Here is a 14,538-nt window from a genome sequence, read left to right on the forward strand (position 1 = left end):
TTCAGCATTCATGAGATTATTGAAGACCACTTTCTCGGTATCTAAAGGCTAAAACACCCAATTTGTACCTTTGAGACCCTTTATTAAAAATGCAAAGTTGGCTACAGAATGACTGAGACCTGTTTGGCCAAATATGGGTGTATGGAGATACAGTCATGACCCCTTTGTCTCATACAACAGGAAAACTTTAGTATGACTCCAGCATTCATGAGATTATTGAAGACCACTTTCTAGGTATCTAAAGGCTAAAACACCAACTTGTACCTTTGAGACACTTTATTAAAAATGCAATGTTGGCTACAGAATGACTGAGACCTGTTTGGCCAAATATGGGTGTATGGAGATACAGTCATGATCCCGTTGTCTCATACAACAGGAAGTAACGTAAGTATGACTCCAGCCTTCATGAGATTGTTAAAGACCACTTTCCCAGTATCTAAAGACTAAAAGACCCAACTTGTACCTTTGAGACACTTTATTAAAAAGGCAAAGTTGGCTACAGAATGACTGAGACCTGTTTGGCCAATATGGGTGTATGGAGATACAGTCATGACACCTTTGTTTCACACAACAGGAAGTAACGTAAGTATGACTCTGGCATTCATGATATTATTGAACACCACTTTCTCAGTATCTAAAGGCTAAAACACCCAATTTGTACCTTTGAGACCCTTTATTAAAAATGCAAAGTTGGCTACAGAATGACTGAGACCTGTTTGGCCAAATATGGGTGTATGGAGATACAGTCATGAACCCTTTGTCTCATACAACAGGAAAACTTTAGTATGACTCCAGCATTCATGTGATTGTTAAAGACCACTTTCCAAGTATCTAAAGACTAAAACACCCAACTTGTACCTTTGAGACCCTTTATTAAAAAGGCAAAGTTGGCTACAGAATGACTGAGACCTGTTTGGCCAATTGTGGGTGTATGGAGATACAGTCATGTCACCTTTGTTTCACACAACAGGAAGTAACTTAGGTATGACTCCAGTATTCATGAGATTATTGAAGACCACTTTCCCAGTATCCTATGGCTAAAACACCCAACTTGTACCTTTGAGACCCTCTAGTTATTAAAAATGCATAGTTGGCTAGAGAATGACTTAGACCTGTTTGGCCCAATATGGGTGTATGGTGATACAGTCATGACTTCAGCATTCATCAGATTATTCAAGACCACTTTCTCAGTATCTAAAGGCTAAAACACCAAACTTTTACCTTTGAAACCTTTTCAAAGACTTAAAACAAACATGAATTCTTCCTAAAAAACTTTTATATATTCAACAACGTTTATTCTGTTCTCAACGACATGGCACTTTCCTCCTCTTTAATCAGTTAGGGCCAGGTCCACACATTTCACATAACTTTGAGTAAAGATGTTGAGATAAACTCTGAACAAACATGAAATTATCAAAAACATATTTAGGAACTTCACTGTGTCCTAATGGATGTGGCTCTTGGACATCATGTTCTCCTTTGTGACCTAATCTGAACTGTTTTGAGGGAAATGTTCACATATAAACCAGTCTAATATTTATGTTAACAGAACTTTAAGGGATTCTTCATCCTTGGACCTTTCTTCCTCTGAAGAACATGGCTCCTGAAAGGATGCAAAAAGATGTGGTTTTCCAACATATCTGTAATGTAGTAAACAGCACTAAAACCTTCTTCATACTGCTCACCTTTGCTTCACAATGCTGTCGTGACCTCCTCGTGGGATGCATTTTTCTCACTTTCTGTGTGCAAGGAACACGGCTCCTTAAGATGGGGACAAGCAGATATTGGTTCATGTATGACTTGATTTCATGCACACAACATTAAACCAGTTTACTTCCACTCACCTGTCCTTCAACATCAATCTCATCATCTGTGTTCAAGGAACATGGCTCCTTAAGATGGAGAACAGACAGATATTGGTTCATGTATTACTTGATTTCATGCACACAAAATTAAACCAGTTTACTTCCACTCACAGGTCCTTCAGTATCAACCTGATCTCTGTTTCCCATGGATCCATTGTCCTCTGATTTTTCTATCTGTGAGGAGCACAAATCCTAAAGAGGAGATTTTGTGATTTAGAGGTCATGGACAGAAATCCTCTAAAAAATAACTATACTGTCTGCACACATCACTAAACCAAGCTTAATACTCCTCGCCTTGGCTTCCTCTGCAGAGGAGGACAGCACCTGGAGACAAATCATGAGATTTTTGTATTCAAGGGATAGATAGATAGATAGATAGATAGATAGATAGATAGATAGATAGATGTTGGGGTTTTACTCACACTTTAAATGCTGAGATGGTCCTGTTATTCAATAGAATTATATTCAAAGGTTTCCAGCTGCCACACTATGAAATGTATACTAACTACTGGTTTTGCTCCTTAATGACTAGATGTCTCCAGAGGTAACAGTGATATACAGCATCCTAAACAGCATGCAGTTAATCATAAAACAAAGACATGAATATGTCAGCTACTCACAGGGTCAGTAGCCTCCATTGCCTCACACAGGTTTTCTTCTTCCTCACACCTGAGCTGCAATGATGAGCGCAGTATGAAAGAATATTCTGTTGGCACAAAAGACCAAAACACTCTTACATATGCAGATTTCTTTAGCTGAACCTTCCTTACCTGTTTTATTCTTATGGGCCAATAGATGCATGAGTTTCTCTGAGCCCATGGATTCCTCCTTAACCTTCCATGCCTTTTTCTGTGGCGGTAGTAAATGACTGAGGTGAGCGTTACAGTGATGAGCACAATCACAGCAACAATAGCTCCTGCTGTAGTTCCTGTGTTAGGTCCACGTCCGTCAATCACTGTTGATGGAGATGTGATATTGAGTACAGGCTCACAGTCTTCCATACCCATTTCTGCTGTAATTTCAGCTGTAGTTCCTGCTGTAGGTCCACGTCCATCAATCACTGTTGATGGAGATGTGATATTGAGTACAGGCTCACTGTCTTCCATACCCACTTCTGCTGTAATTTCAGCTGTAGGTCCTGCTGTAGGTCCATGTCCGTCAATCACTGTTGATGGAGATGTGATATTGAGTACAGGCTCACTGTCTTCCATACCCACTTCTGCTGTAATTTCAGCTGTAGGTCCTGCTGTAGGTCCATGTCCATCAATCACTGTTGATGGAGATGTGATATTGAGTACAGGCTCACAGTCTTCCATACCCACTTCTGCTGTAATTTCAGCTGTAGTTCCTGCTATAGGTCCATCAATCACTGTTGATGGAGATGTGATATTGAGTACAGGCTCACCGTCTTCCAAACCCACTTCTGCTGTAATTCCAGCTGTAGTTCCTGCTATAGGTCCATGTCCGTCAATCACTGTTGATGGAGATGTGATTTTGAGTATAAACTCACAGTCTTCCATACCCACAAGGTTCTGCACGGTACAGCGGTATGTTCCAGAGTCCCTCTCTGTGATCTTATCCAAGTATAAGTCCCCTCTTTGAGCATCAACAAAGGCATCTGGATCCATCATCCGGTTTACGCTGAGCTTTGCCCATCTGTATTTAAGCGGTGGAGTGCCTTGTGAGGATTTGCATCTGAGTATTATATTTGTACCTAACACAGCTTCACCATCCATGTAACATACCGGTTTGTCTGGCCTCTCCATTACAGTCAGAAGAATGTCTTTAATCTGTTCTCTTCCTAGGTATCTCACCTTACATTGGTATGTTCCAGAATCTGTAAGCTTAAGGTCAGTGATGCTTAGAGAAGCATCACCGTCTTGGGGCTCAGGAGATGTAAAGTAGATCCTGTTCTTTAAAGGGGCATATAAATAATTATGAATGATACTTTGAGTATACAAGAGTATCAGTTTGTCATGTTCCCTCCTGTTTGGTGGCACAATGTTCCACTCTATGTCCAAATTTTCCAAATCCTCAGAATCAAGGGTGAACTCACAGTTGAGAGACACACTTCGATCTCTAGTTCCCAAATAGTGATTATTGTCAGATGTTATTTTTAGAGAATAAGCTTGTTCTGGGGTAAGAGCGCATAATATCATCATGGCAAAAATCCATAGCTCTGTGAAATATCCTGGGAGGCAGCAATGTTGATGCACAAGCATAATGACGTACTTGGATTGGTGGGCTGCAGATTCAGTTTGCACTGCCTGGGTTTCACTGTAAAACATAAGTGTTACAGTTAGGGCAGGACTGTATATGGGAACATACATATTAGACCTTGGCACACCAGTTTGGCTGAGAGAGAGAGAGAGAGTGAGAGAGTGAAAGGTATCCTCTTAGCCCCCAGACCCCATACATACACAATATTATTTTCATGTCATATGGTGTTGATTACAAGAATGTGAGATTGTTTAAAATACCCTTTCTCCTGTGATGTAAAGAAAATAAAGCCTACAAATATCACAACTTTCAACACGTTTTTGAAAAGCTCCAGTTCCACATCAGGCAAATCAGGCATTTTAAGCGACCGCAATCTAAAAAATCCTACCATGTCCCAGGGGGAGTAGTAATAAATACACCAAGTATCTAAAATATTTCAAAGCATATTCTATAAATGATGCAATACATTTTTTATTGATTATGTCAAATTAATTTATTTGACCCATGTTAACTACAGCTTTACAGTAAATTGGGTTCATAATTGCCTCAGCTCTATCATATTACAGTAGTGTGCTACTTAATAGCAGGATACATTGTATCAGAATTTTTACAAGTTTTAATCTTTTACTGCAAAAGTGGGTCCTCAGTTATTACTATACAGAGAAAATGGACAGATTCACTCGCAGAACTTTTACCTCCACCTCCGCAAATTGTCGCTCTGAGATTTCAAACTAAAATAAAACTTTCTCTACAAAAGAGACCAAAGTGGGCCACAAATCCACATCTGAACAACATTTTAGCTAGAAAAAGACTAAAAGTGTGGTGTAATTGTGCAGCATTACAGCAATGTAACAGAAAGAGGAAACAGAAAGTGGGCTACAAACCAGAAATTGACTCTTACCTGCAGAAGAGCTGAAATCTTTCAAAACCTGTGCAGATTTAGCAGAACACAATGTAGGATGATGCAGAAACCTCGAGGCCAGTTCAGAAAAGTGAAGAAAATCCACAACATCACCAACACACTGGAGCAGCCAATCAGAGCAGTCATTAACTTTTTAGCCAATCAGAGCAGACCCATGTCCTCCTGTGTGAAGGGCAGGAAGAGCGCGCGCGCGAGAGAGAGAGGAAGAGACAAGTTGAGGAGGAATCATGGACGGAGGTGTTGCAGCAACCAGCAATCAGGTAAAATCCAAAAATACTGACATGTTGGATATCTGTGCTGTCTGGGCAATGAATGACTGCTTGTTGTTTTTGTTGCACTTTATTAGTTTTCATTAGCATGTTTGACTTAAATAAGCTTAGCTAAAACATGCTTAAAGTAGCTTAAATAACATTTTACAACCTGTTACTTGCATTTAAATATACCCAGGCTCCCTCTAAACAGGCTGGGTTTTAAATTGTTGTTTTTATTAGCTGATTTTTCCCTGATAGATCACAGCATGAAGGTATTAGAACAGCAGGAATTACTTTTGCAGATTTTACTGGTCTGAAATTTTTAAAAATGTAACTTAAAATGTCACTTTATTTAGATTTTTTGTCACAGGAAGAGAAAATATACAATTTGTAAAAAAAAAAACAAATCAGTGCATCATCTTAGTTGTGCAATAGGTTACAAAATTCAGGGTTCAGTTGAAATGATGTGTCATGTCCGATTAAGGAAACGCAATGGAACAGGACCCAAATGCAAGAATAAAAAACTTAAATACGTTTATTAAACAGAAGATCAAAATGACCAAATCATGACATTATGGATCGATTCATTGTTTGCATAAGATAAACAAGAATGAAAGGAAACTAAATTTACGAATTTACCCAGGAATGTGGGAAATATTATTTTATAAAGTAAAGAAAGCATAAACTTACACCCAGATAATTAAAGTAATTATAGCTGCTGCGTAGCAATGGGTCGGGTCCGGGCTATTTTTGGCAAATTTAGGCAACTCTGAGGCTGAGCAACAAAGTGTAGAACAGGAAGGCAGACAGTTGACATCATAATGTTCATTTTGCATTAGTTGAGGCTTGAACTTACAACCTTTGACACCTAAGTCCATCTTCTATCTCACTTAGTTAACTGGCTAGTGACAGATCATGTGAGGCTTCACAAAGTGAGTAAGCTATACACTGTCAGATGAGCACATGACATAATAGAACACCATCTTTAAAATTACCTTTAAAATACACAGAGAGCGAGGCGCATAAACCATTTCAAGAGACAGTTTGCATGTTTTGCAAACCTATTTAATGTGTTAATATTTTATTTAAAACTAAGAACATATTGCATGTAGCCTACTCATTTTACCCTCAGGAGTGTGTTGCACAGGTGTTGTCACTCTAATTAGGTACTCTCTGCTCTGCTTTAGTTTGAGGTGGAAAAACACATTCTGTTCTGAATCAATCAAAGGGGCTTGAAAGGAATTTGCTCTGTCTCTCAAGTGTTTGCATTTGTGGTCATTTTAAGTTATTTTTAATATTTCAACACATTACCTGGATTACAACATGTTGAATTATAAATAACAATTCTCCTTTAAATATGAAGTTATTGTTACCAGCCAACAGACAAATATGATCCTTACCAGTTTGAAATACTCTCTTGATTTAATCTTTGTTTTGCTGTGATTTTTTTATATATATGTTTCCCACTCACTGAACTAGATCACTGATCCTGTCTCCTACTCTCAGCTGGATCAACTTTAAGTGATTCTCCTTCTTCAGTTTAAATGGAGGGTGTCAATCAGCATTAAAGCACATTACCGCCACCTATGTTTGGACTGGAATTACATCACCACAAAACAAACACAAAGTAATAAAAAATTCAGTTATTAGGAAAAAAATCTGAAAATACACATATTGCATCTAGACAGCATGGAGATGTTGGTAATTTGTTTTTAAAAATGATTGATTTGCTCCATAAGTGAATAACTGATGTTTAGCTATGTCATTACTGCATTGACTCCAATTGTTCACATGAAAGAAAAATTTAAAATGCTGAAATAGGTTTAAGAAGTTTTACAGTTTTTGAAAAAAAACTGAGTGATGTACTTCATGATTTTTAATAGGTTTAAATGTACAAAAGTTTCTTCAATATTGAGTTCTGAAGCTGCAGCAAGTATGGTTGATTTGTTATGATTTTTCAAAGTTTTGAACTTTAGACGCTTGCTGTAGCACCACCATCAGGACTATTGGCTTGGGTTTACAGCTGAGGTAATCTGGCATGAGACTGGACCTTTGTGCAAAATTTGGTTAGCTTTCATCCATGGTCCAGTCCAAGCTATTTGTTTTTATTTAATTTAGAGGCTTGCTGTGATGCCACTGTCAGGACAATTGTCTTGTGTTTTATGTTGAGGACATCTGATATTTTGATCTGTCATCATCATCATCATCATCATCCTTGCTGGGTCTTGAACCCACAACCCCTGACACCAAGCACCAGCTCCTTACTCACTGAGCTAATTGGCTGGAAGTGAGACCTGCTGTGTGGCTTCATTTGTCGACTCAGGGAGTCACTGTCCGGGCAGCTGTTGTCAAGGCAGATTTCAAAAATGGTCAAAATGTCAGAAATTCTGTTACCTGAACAAAAATCTGATAATACATAAATTGCATCTTGACAGCATGGAAATGTTGGTGATTTGTTTTTAACTTAAAGTGTTTTGCTTCATAAGAGAAAAGTTGATGTTTAAAAATGCCACTCTTCCATTGACTCCAGTTGTTCCCATGAGAGCAGAATTCAAAATGTTCTCAAAAATTCAGTTTTTGAGATAAAATTCTGATATTTGCCAAACCATGACTGCAAAATATTTTCAATTTTTTTCAGGAAGATTGAAAATGTATTTAGCAAGAATTTGATAGTATATGTTTACAGTACTGTTTACAGTCAAACAAAAATCCGAGAAACAAGTTTTGTGGAGGACGGTCTGAAGATGCTCTCTAGCAAGTTTGGTGACAATTGGGCAAAAATTGTGGGAGGAGATAGGTTTTATAAGTTTTACAGGTTTTGAAAAAAACTGAGTGATGGACTTCATCATTTGTAATGAGTTTAAGTGGACTAAAGTTTCAGCAGTATTGGGGCTACAGTTTGGTGAAAGTTTCAAAACTGTAGCATGTACTGTTGATTTTGTAGGTATTTTTAAAGTTATTCAATTTAAACGCTTATTGTGCCCCCCCCCCAGGAGGAATATTGACATGTCCTTGGAATTAAGTAAATCTGGCATGGGGCCGGACATTTCTGTAAAGTTTGGTGAGTTTTTGCCCATGGGAAGTATGACCTCCTCGGAAGAAGAAGAAAGAAAGAAAGAAAGAAAGAATTCCTAGGAATACAATAGTGTCCTGGCAGCTTAGCTGCCCGGACCCTAACTAGAAAATTTCCTCTGGGGAAATTTTGAAAGGGCCACGGGGGCTACTGCCAGAGTGTGTACATTATGATGAGATTCGTATTTGAAATTCGAAATTCGCATCCTGTGAAGAAAGGTAATAGCACACCGATCCCGATCAAGACACACGTTTTGATATATAATTTGTCCTACAACTCTTCTAATTGTAGGACAAGAAGCGAACTGAAATTGTGTCTGGAAGAGGAAAGGATAAGAAGAAATCCACAGTATAACAATAAGCCCCGATCACTGGTCCCTGCAGCTATAGCTGTAGGGACCAGTGCTCGGTGCGATTGCCCCGTGGCCCTAATAATATTAAACTCTAGAATGTCTGTGTATGGCAAATATCATGGGGTGTGATGGAAACAGGTCAGAGATTATCTATGTAATCCATTCACCAATATCTACTATTGGGCTTCGACGAGCAGTACTTTTGTGTCCATGTACAGGAACCTGATGAGGAGCCTCAGACAGCAGGACCACAGCAACAGGAATCTTCTGACTGCACCCCTCCAAGCAAGCAGTATGAGAGGTGCAAGCACAAGTGTCTCATTTGTGGGAAACTGTATGCTGATATAGTCCAGCACCTGAGAAGCACAGAAAAGGTGGTCAACAAAACAGAGTTGAGTCTGCTGAGCAAGTTTTCTCATCGACAGTAAGTGTCCTGTTTCCCCTTCAGAATGCTCTTAAAGAGGCTTCTTATGGTGCTTTTTCACTATCAATGAAATAGGGTCCAAAACACTATTGTTAATTAGTGTTGTATAGTAAGTTGTTGCTTTTAAATAATCACTGTAATAAAAGTGCTTTTTTCAGTAACAAATAACGTAATGCAAATGTAAATATCGGTCTGTGATGTATGAGGCTACAACTGATTTTGCAAAAGTCTCTCAAAAATAGATGCAAGGCAGGTCATGAATAATCTGTATTAGCAAGTGTCATATGTTTTTTAAACATTTTTAAGTGTTAAGTGTTACACATGTTACATGTTACTGCATATTTTCTTAGTACTTTGTTTCATTTCACACTTCTTACAAACATTTTTTCTACTACTAAATCAAAGACTCTTCTTGCTTCTCCAGTTTTCGTGCAAATCTGGACTGCCCAGTGCGTTTCTGCCAGTCTAAATATATTAACCGACTCGACAAGCATCTGCAAAGGATCCACAGCCTGAAGGTAGTCCCTCTGTGTGATTTATGTGTATTGTTGAGTTAGGTTGAGATCTTAAACCCAGCAACTTTGGTCCTTGTTGTGCTTCTTGTTCTTCCTTGCTGTGTGGTGGGTCTGTGGTCTTCATTTGATCCTTGTGTGGTTAATATAGATTCAGAAATGCTGTATTTATTTAGTGCTACAAATCCCACGGAAAGAATATTGCTGGTTAAATACATGCATGATGCTAAAGTTAATGAGATATCAATAATGTAACTTTTTTCAGACAGAATGAAATGATTTACTAAATGTACGTTCTGCTTTTTTTGCAGAAGCCAATGGTTACACTGTACATCCAGAAAGCGAAGGACAGATACATTGCGAGAGAACTAGCCCTCCTACGTGCCTCGAAACCCACACCACCAATGGTCTCACATCTTGACGAGGTGGATGATGCAGCAATCGAAGAGGGTGTCAGGAGGGTGATAGAGGCTGCTTCCCATGCTGCAGCTTCTACCACTGTGCCTCCTCTTTCGGGTCCCATGTCTAGTTCTCCCCTTGCCAGCCAGGGTTCTTGTGACCCAAAAACAAAAACTATCCAGGATCCTTCTCCCTCAACCAGCCAGGCTTCCTGTGACCCAGAAATACCAGCGATGCAGGATCCTTCTCCCTCAACCAGCCAGGCTTCTTGTGACCCAGAAATACCAGCGATGCAGGATCCTTCTCCTTCAACCAGCCATGCTTCTTGTGACCCAGAAATACCAGCAATGCAGGATCCTTCTCCCTCAACCAGCCAGGCTTCTTATGACCCAGAAGCACCAGCTATGCTGGATCCTTTTCCCTCAACCAGCCAGGCTTCCTGCTACACAGGAACAGTTGACCAACAGGCCAAGCGAACTAGAAGGCGTTCTGTCCTGAGGGCCCCTGATCCTGGGTGCAGGAACTGCCAGCTTCTCTTTGCCGAACTAAACGTGGTGAAGAACCTGCTCCAGATTGAGATTGAGAGGAACCATGAGCTCAAGCAGCTACATTCTTCAACAATGCGTGCAACTGTGAGTGTTGAGTTATTCCTTTGGTGTACTTCTGAAATGTGATCAATTGTTTCAGTAACTCTTGATTAAAAAAATCTGTTTCATGTGCTTTTTTCAGGCAGCAAAACATCGCAGACGTGCACCATTTCCTCCCAGCAAAGCCCCTCGCTATGGTGAAGATACCCTCATATAGTAGTCACTGTACTAGTATTGTACTTGAAATATAGGGGATGTTGTGTTAATATGCAGATTGTAAAGACATCTGAGGTCAGTGATTTAAGAAAGATATTTACAAAAATATTTGATTTGCTTTATATTCTTTCCTCTTTAGTAAGATTGGTCGAGGAATTTAGGGGCCACACAGAAGGTGCCAACCCCAGTAGGAAAACGTCTGAAAACGCCAAGCAGCGAGCCAAACATGTTCGGGATTTTCTAGAGTACATGGCAGACTCATCAATCCCAAATGTTGACCTTCTTTTCCTGAGCAACCACGCTAGAATCCGTGGGTAAGTACTGTCAGGAAAACGTGTTTGTTTATTTGAGAGAAGACAAACTACGACGTGCTCTTAACTCTTTATTTTCAAATTGGATTATTAAAAGTACATGATCATGGACCTTTTCTGTTTGGAAAAACACAGTCAGCGGATCGCTGTTACTCTGTATCCAGCCTCCCAGAAAAGGATAAAGATTGTTAACACATATTCACTATATGATGTGCAGCATGCAAATTACAAGTCAACATTGATTATTATGATTGGCTAAACTGGTGGGAAGAAACCGTGGTTTAGACATAGCTCTTCCTTCGTTGGTGCACAGGCTGGTCTCAGCCTCTTGGCACACGAACCATCCATCCACAGAAGACATCGCCCTGTTGAAAGATCCTCCCTATACTATCTCACCTGCACCATGTTTGGAGTCTTTCTATGGTCTTAGGCTCCATTGTCTCTGTTACTTTCTCCCATCACTTGCTTGCATCCTTCGCATGACCTTGGCCATAGCTTCAGGCTGATTCTTTGAAAACAAAGGCACCTGTGTAACTTGGTGTACAGGCCTATCTTTAAACAATTGCATCAAATGTCACAGTATGAGCTACAGTAAAAAGTCACTTTTAGTGCAGACTTGTTATTCAGTGCATGTTCGTTAGTAATAATAATAATAGCTAGTAATAATAAAGGGACTTTCAGAGTATCCTGGCTTATCTCTCACATGTATTAATCCTTAACACCACAGGACTAATGTGTCATACCCTCTCATTGTTGGACAGGTCACAACAACTCAATGATTAGTAACACAGTATCTTTGATTATTGCATACAAACATGATATGTGATTTAAGGCACACTACACTGTCTCGAGGTAGGAAGTATAGCTGTATTAATTAGAGGTAGGAAAGGGTCACTTGATCAGCTTTATCAATAAGAGGTAAAATAAGTGACTTAATCAATAGGAGAGGTAAAACACTATTTGATTATAAAAGAGATAAAACACTCGTGACTGATATCAGGGGATGGTGTAATCAGCACAAGAAACAAAAATATCCCTAACAGTACTACACTGTAAGAAGCATCAGTGTGTCACAGGGTAGAGGACATGACTGTATTTGTATTTTTGTCTTTCAAGTTTTGTTGCAGACCTTCAGGAAAAAGGCTTCAAACCCCCAACACAGAGAAACTCTTTGATGGATGTTGTGGCCTTTATGAAATATATTTCAAACATGGCACCACCATCTGTCAGACTGAGAACAAAAAAAATCAATGCCATCTTGGTAGAGCTGAGGGCCCGGATCAGAGATATTGGCCGGGATGTGGTCGGGCACCAGCTCAGTGTGAGGCGAAGTAAATCTGGTATGTTTAACATTTATAACCCCACGTCCAAACATCAACATCACATCGTTAAAAGCAGGGAACATGCATATAATAAATGCTATTCAAAATTTCAGAGAGACTGGTCAAGGCACAGAAACATGCATGGTTTATGGATGAGGCTCCGAAGAAGATCACTGCAGTACTGGGTATGGATCATTGCTCAGCATAAGTTTCAGATTTGTAAAAATAAGGTTTATTTAATGTTATGGGGCTTCTCCAGACTCAAACTTTGGGTGAAGATACCGTTCTGCAGATTTTACATTACAGGGATTAACATCTACAAACTGGGTTTTTATATATGGGCTGGTCTCTGCTGCTTTTGTGTGGCCAACGTGTAGTACTTAGGTAAAGAACATCATCATTGCGAGTGAATGCATACAATGTCCTTCCTCTGCTTTTACAGTTGACCTTGAGAAGCATCCAGAGGACCGAGCATGTCTGAAAAAGTTTTTTGGACTGCTGGGTGGCTATATTATTGCAACAACAGGCCACCGAAAGGGTGTTGTGATCAACATGACCACAAAGGAGGTCAAGGCAGCAGAAAAGACTAAGCAGGGTGCCCGCATCATCCGTGTAAGTGCAAACATTATTACAAAAACTGAAAGGACACAAGAGACATACACATTTTTATATCAGTTGGTCAGAGTGAAAAGTCAACTTTCCTGAATTATTAGGTTGGACAGCACAAGACTCAAAGGTACTTTGGTGAAGCAGCTGTACCCCTCAAGCCAAGCGAGTATTCCTGGTTGCAGCGTTACAACCTGCTTCGAAACAGAATTGAAGGAGGCAAAGAGGCTTCTACCTTCTTCCACACAACCAGTGGAGGCGTCCTGCTGAAGCTGTCTGAATATTTCAAGGAGGCCTGGGAGGGGATGGGCTTGGGGACAGCCCCAACTTTCAACATGCTGCGCTCCTCTGTTGCCACTTATGTGAGATAACTTCTCATGGTTTTTTGTATCTTAAAAACAATTAAGTGTGGTGAAAAGTTAATGAATTTTGCACTTGTGTGTATTTCTTTTTTACATTCATTCCTCCAGGCCAAGCGGCAGTTGGGCCATAAAACCTACCAGAAAGTGGCGACTTTTATGTGCCATGATGCAAAAACAGCCAAAAGATTTTATCAAGGTTTTTTAAACAATCTAAATCAATGCCAAACCTATTTTTTCTTGTAGTATCCATCAACTTGTATTCATTTTATCCATTTCTTTGCACAGCGGAGGACCCAGCAGAGGTCACACTCCAGAGTAGAGGATTGTCAATGATGGCAATTTCTACATATGCTGCAAAGACAAGGAAACGCAGAGAGAAACACAAGAAAGACAAAACCATGACCACTGCTTCTGAAAGGGAGGACAACGAACCTGCACAAAATGAAGACAATCAGGGGTTTGAAGAGGAGGAGCAGGAACCATTGGGCCAAGAGAAGCCTGTGAGAAAAAGGCTTAACCAGCTGTACAGCAACAAGATCCTTGTGCCGTCAGACCAGCAGGTGAGACATGTGACTAGCTGCAGTGTTTCCATACACAAATTAAAATACGTCATTCTAAAATGAGCTTAATATACTTTATTTTTCCTAAAAAAAGATGGTGAGCTCATCTGATGAGGACAATGCAGGTGATATGAAAACCACACTAACTGAAACAGTACCAGATCCTGAACAGGATGAGGAACATGTGCCAAAAAGGACTTACCAGCTGCGTGAGAAAAGGGCATCTGTGCCTTTGAACCAACAAATGGTGAGTTTTGACAGTTTTCAGTACTTCCTCATATTACAAAGCTTTTAATATTCTTTTGACTTTTCATTAAAAAACAGACAATGACCTCTTTTAAACAGGATGGAACAGATAAAAGGGAGGTTGAGTGCCCTTTCCAGAAAATAGAGGTGAGAGTAATAATTAGATTCAGTGCTTCCCCACATTCTACTAGCTTTCAATTCAAAATCAGTAAAATGAATCTTGTGTTACCTAAAAACAGAGCTTTAGTTCATCTGAAGGTGATGGCTCCGCTGATGAATGGAAACCCACACAGCAGGGATCTGAGACTGA

The 14,538-nt window shown here is 39.7% G+C and overlaps 1 protein-coding gene across 1 annotated transcript; it reads right to left on the reverse strand.

Annotated features, from left to right (window-relative positions):
• Nucleotides 1-1,290: 1,290 nt before the first annotated feature.
• Nucleotides 1,291-3,690, reverse strand: LOC311253701 (uncharacterized protein). Its single transcript, XM_084384195.1, has 5 exons — nucleotides 2,636-3,690; nucleotides 2,486-2,539; nucleotides 1,977-2,057; nucleotides 1,845-1,892; nucleotides 1,291-1,761 (listed from the first exon to the last, which is right to left on the reverse strand). The coding sequence occupies exons 1-5, from the start codon at nucleotides 3,629-3,631 to the stop codon at nucleotides 1,693-1,695; spliced, it is 1,248 nt and encodes a 415-aa protein (XP_084240321.1). The 5' UTR covers nucleotides 3,632-3,690; the 3' UTR covers nucleotides 1,291-1,692.
• Between the last annotated feature and the right edge of the window lie 10,848 nt (nucleotides 3,691-14,538).

This window comes from Pagrus pagrus (assembly GCF_965226575.1).
Source record: "Pagrus pagrus genome assembly, contig: HAP1_SCAFFOLD_34, whole genome shotgun sequence".
In the NCBI taxonomy this organism is placed as follows: domain Eukaryota; kingdom Metazoa; phylum Chordata; class Actinopteri; order Spariformes; family Sparidae; genus Pagrus; species Pagrus pagrus.

Coding starts and splice junctions, on each gene's coding strand:
- LOC311253701 (XM_084384195.1), bottom strand. CDS start 3,631: ATGGAGAGGCCAGACAAACCGGTATGTTACATGGATGGTGAAGCTGTG. Junction 1,893..1,976: donor AGGTTGATACTGAAGGACCT/GTGAGTGGAAGT, acceptor CTCCATCTTAAG/GAGCCATGTTCCTTGAACAC. Junction 1,762..1,844: donor AGATTGATGTTGAAGGACAG/GTGAGTGGAAGT, acceptor CCCCATCTTAAG/GAGCCGTGTTCCTTGCACAC.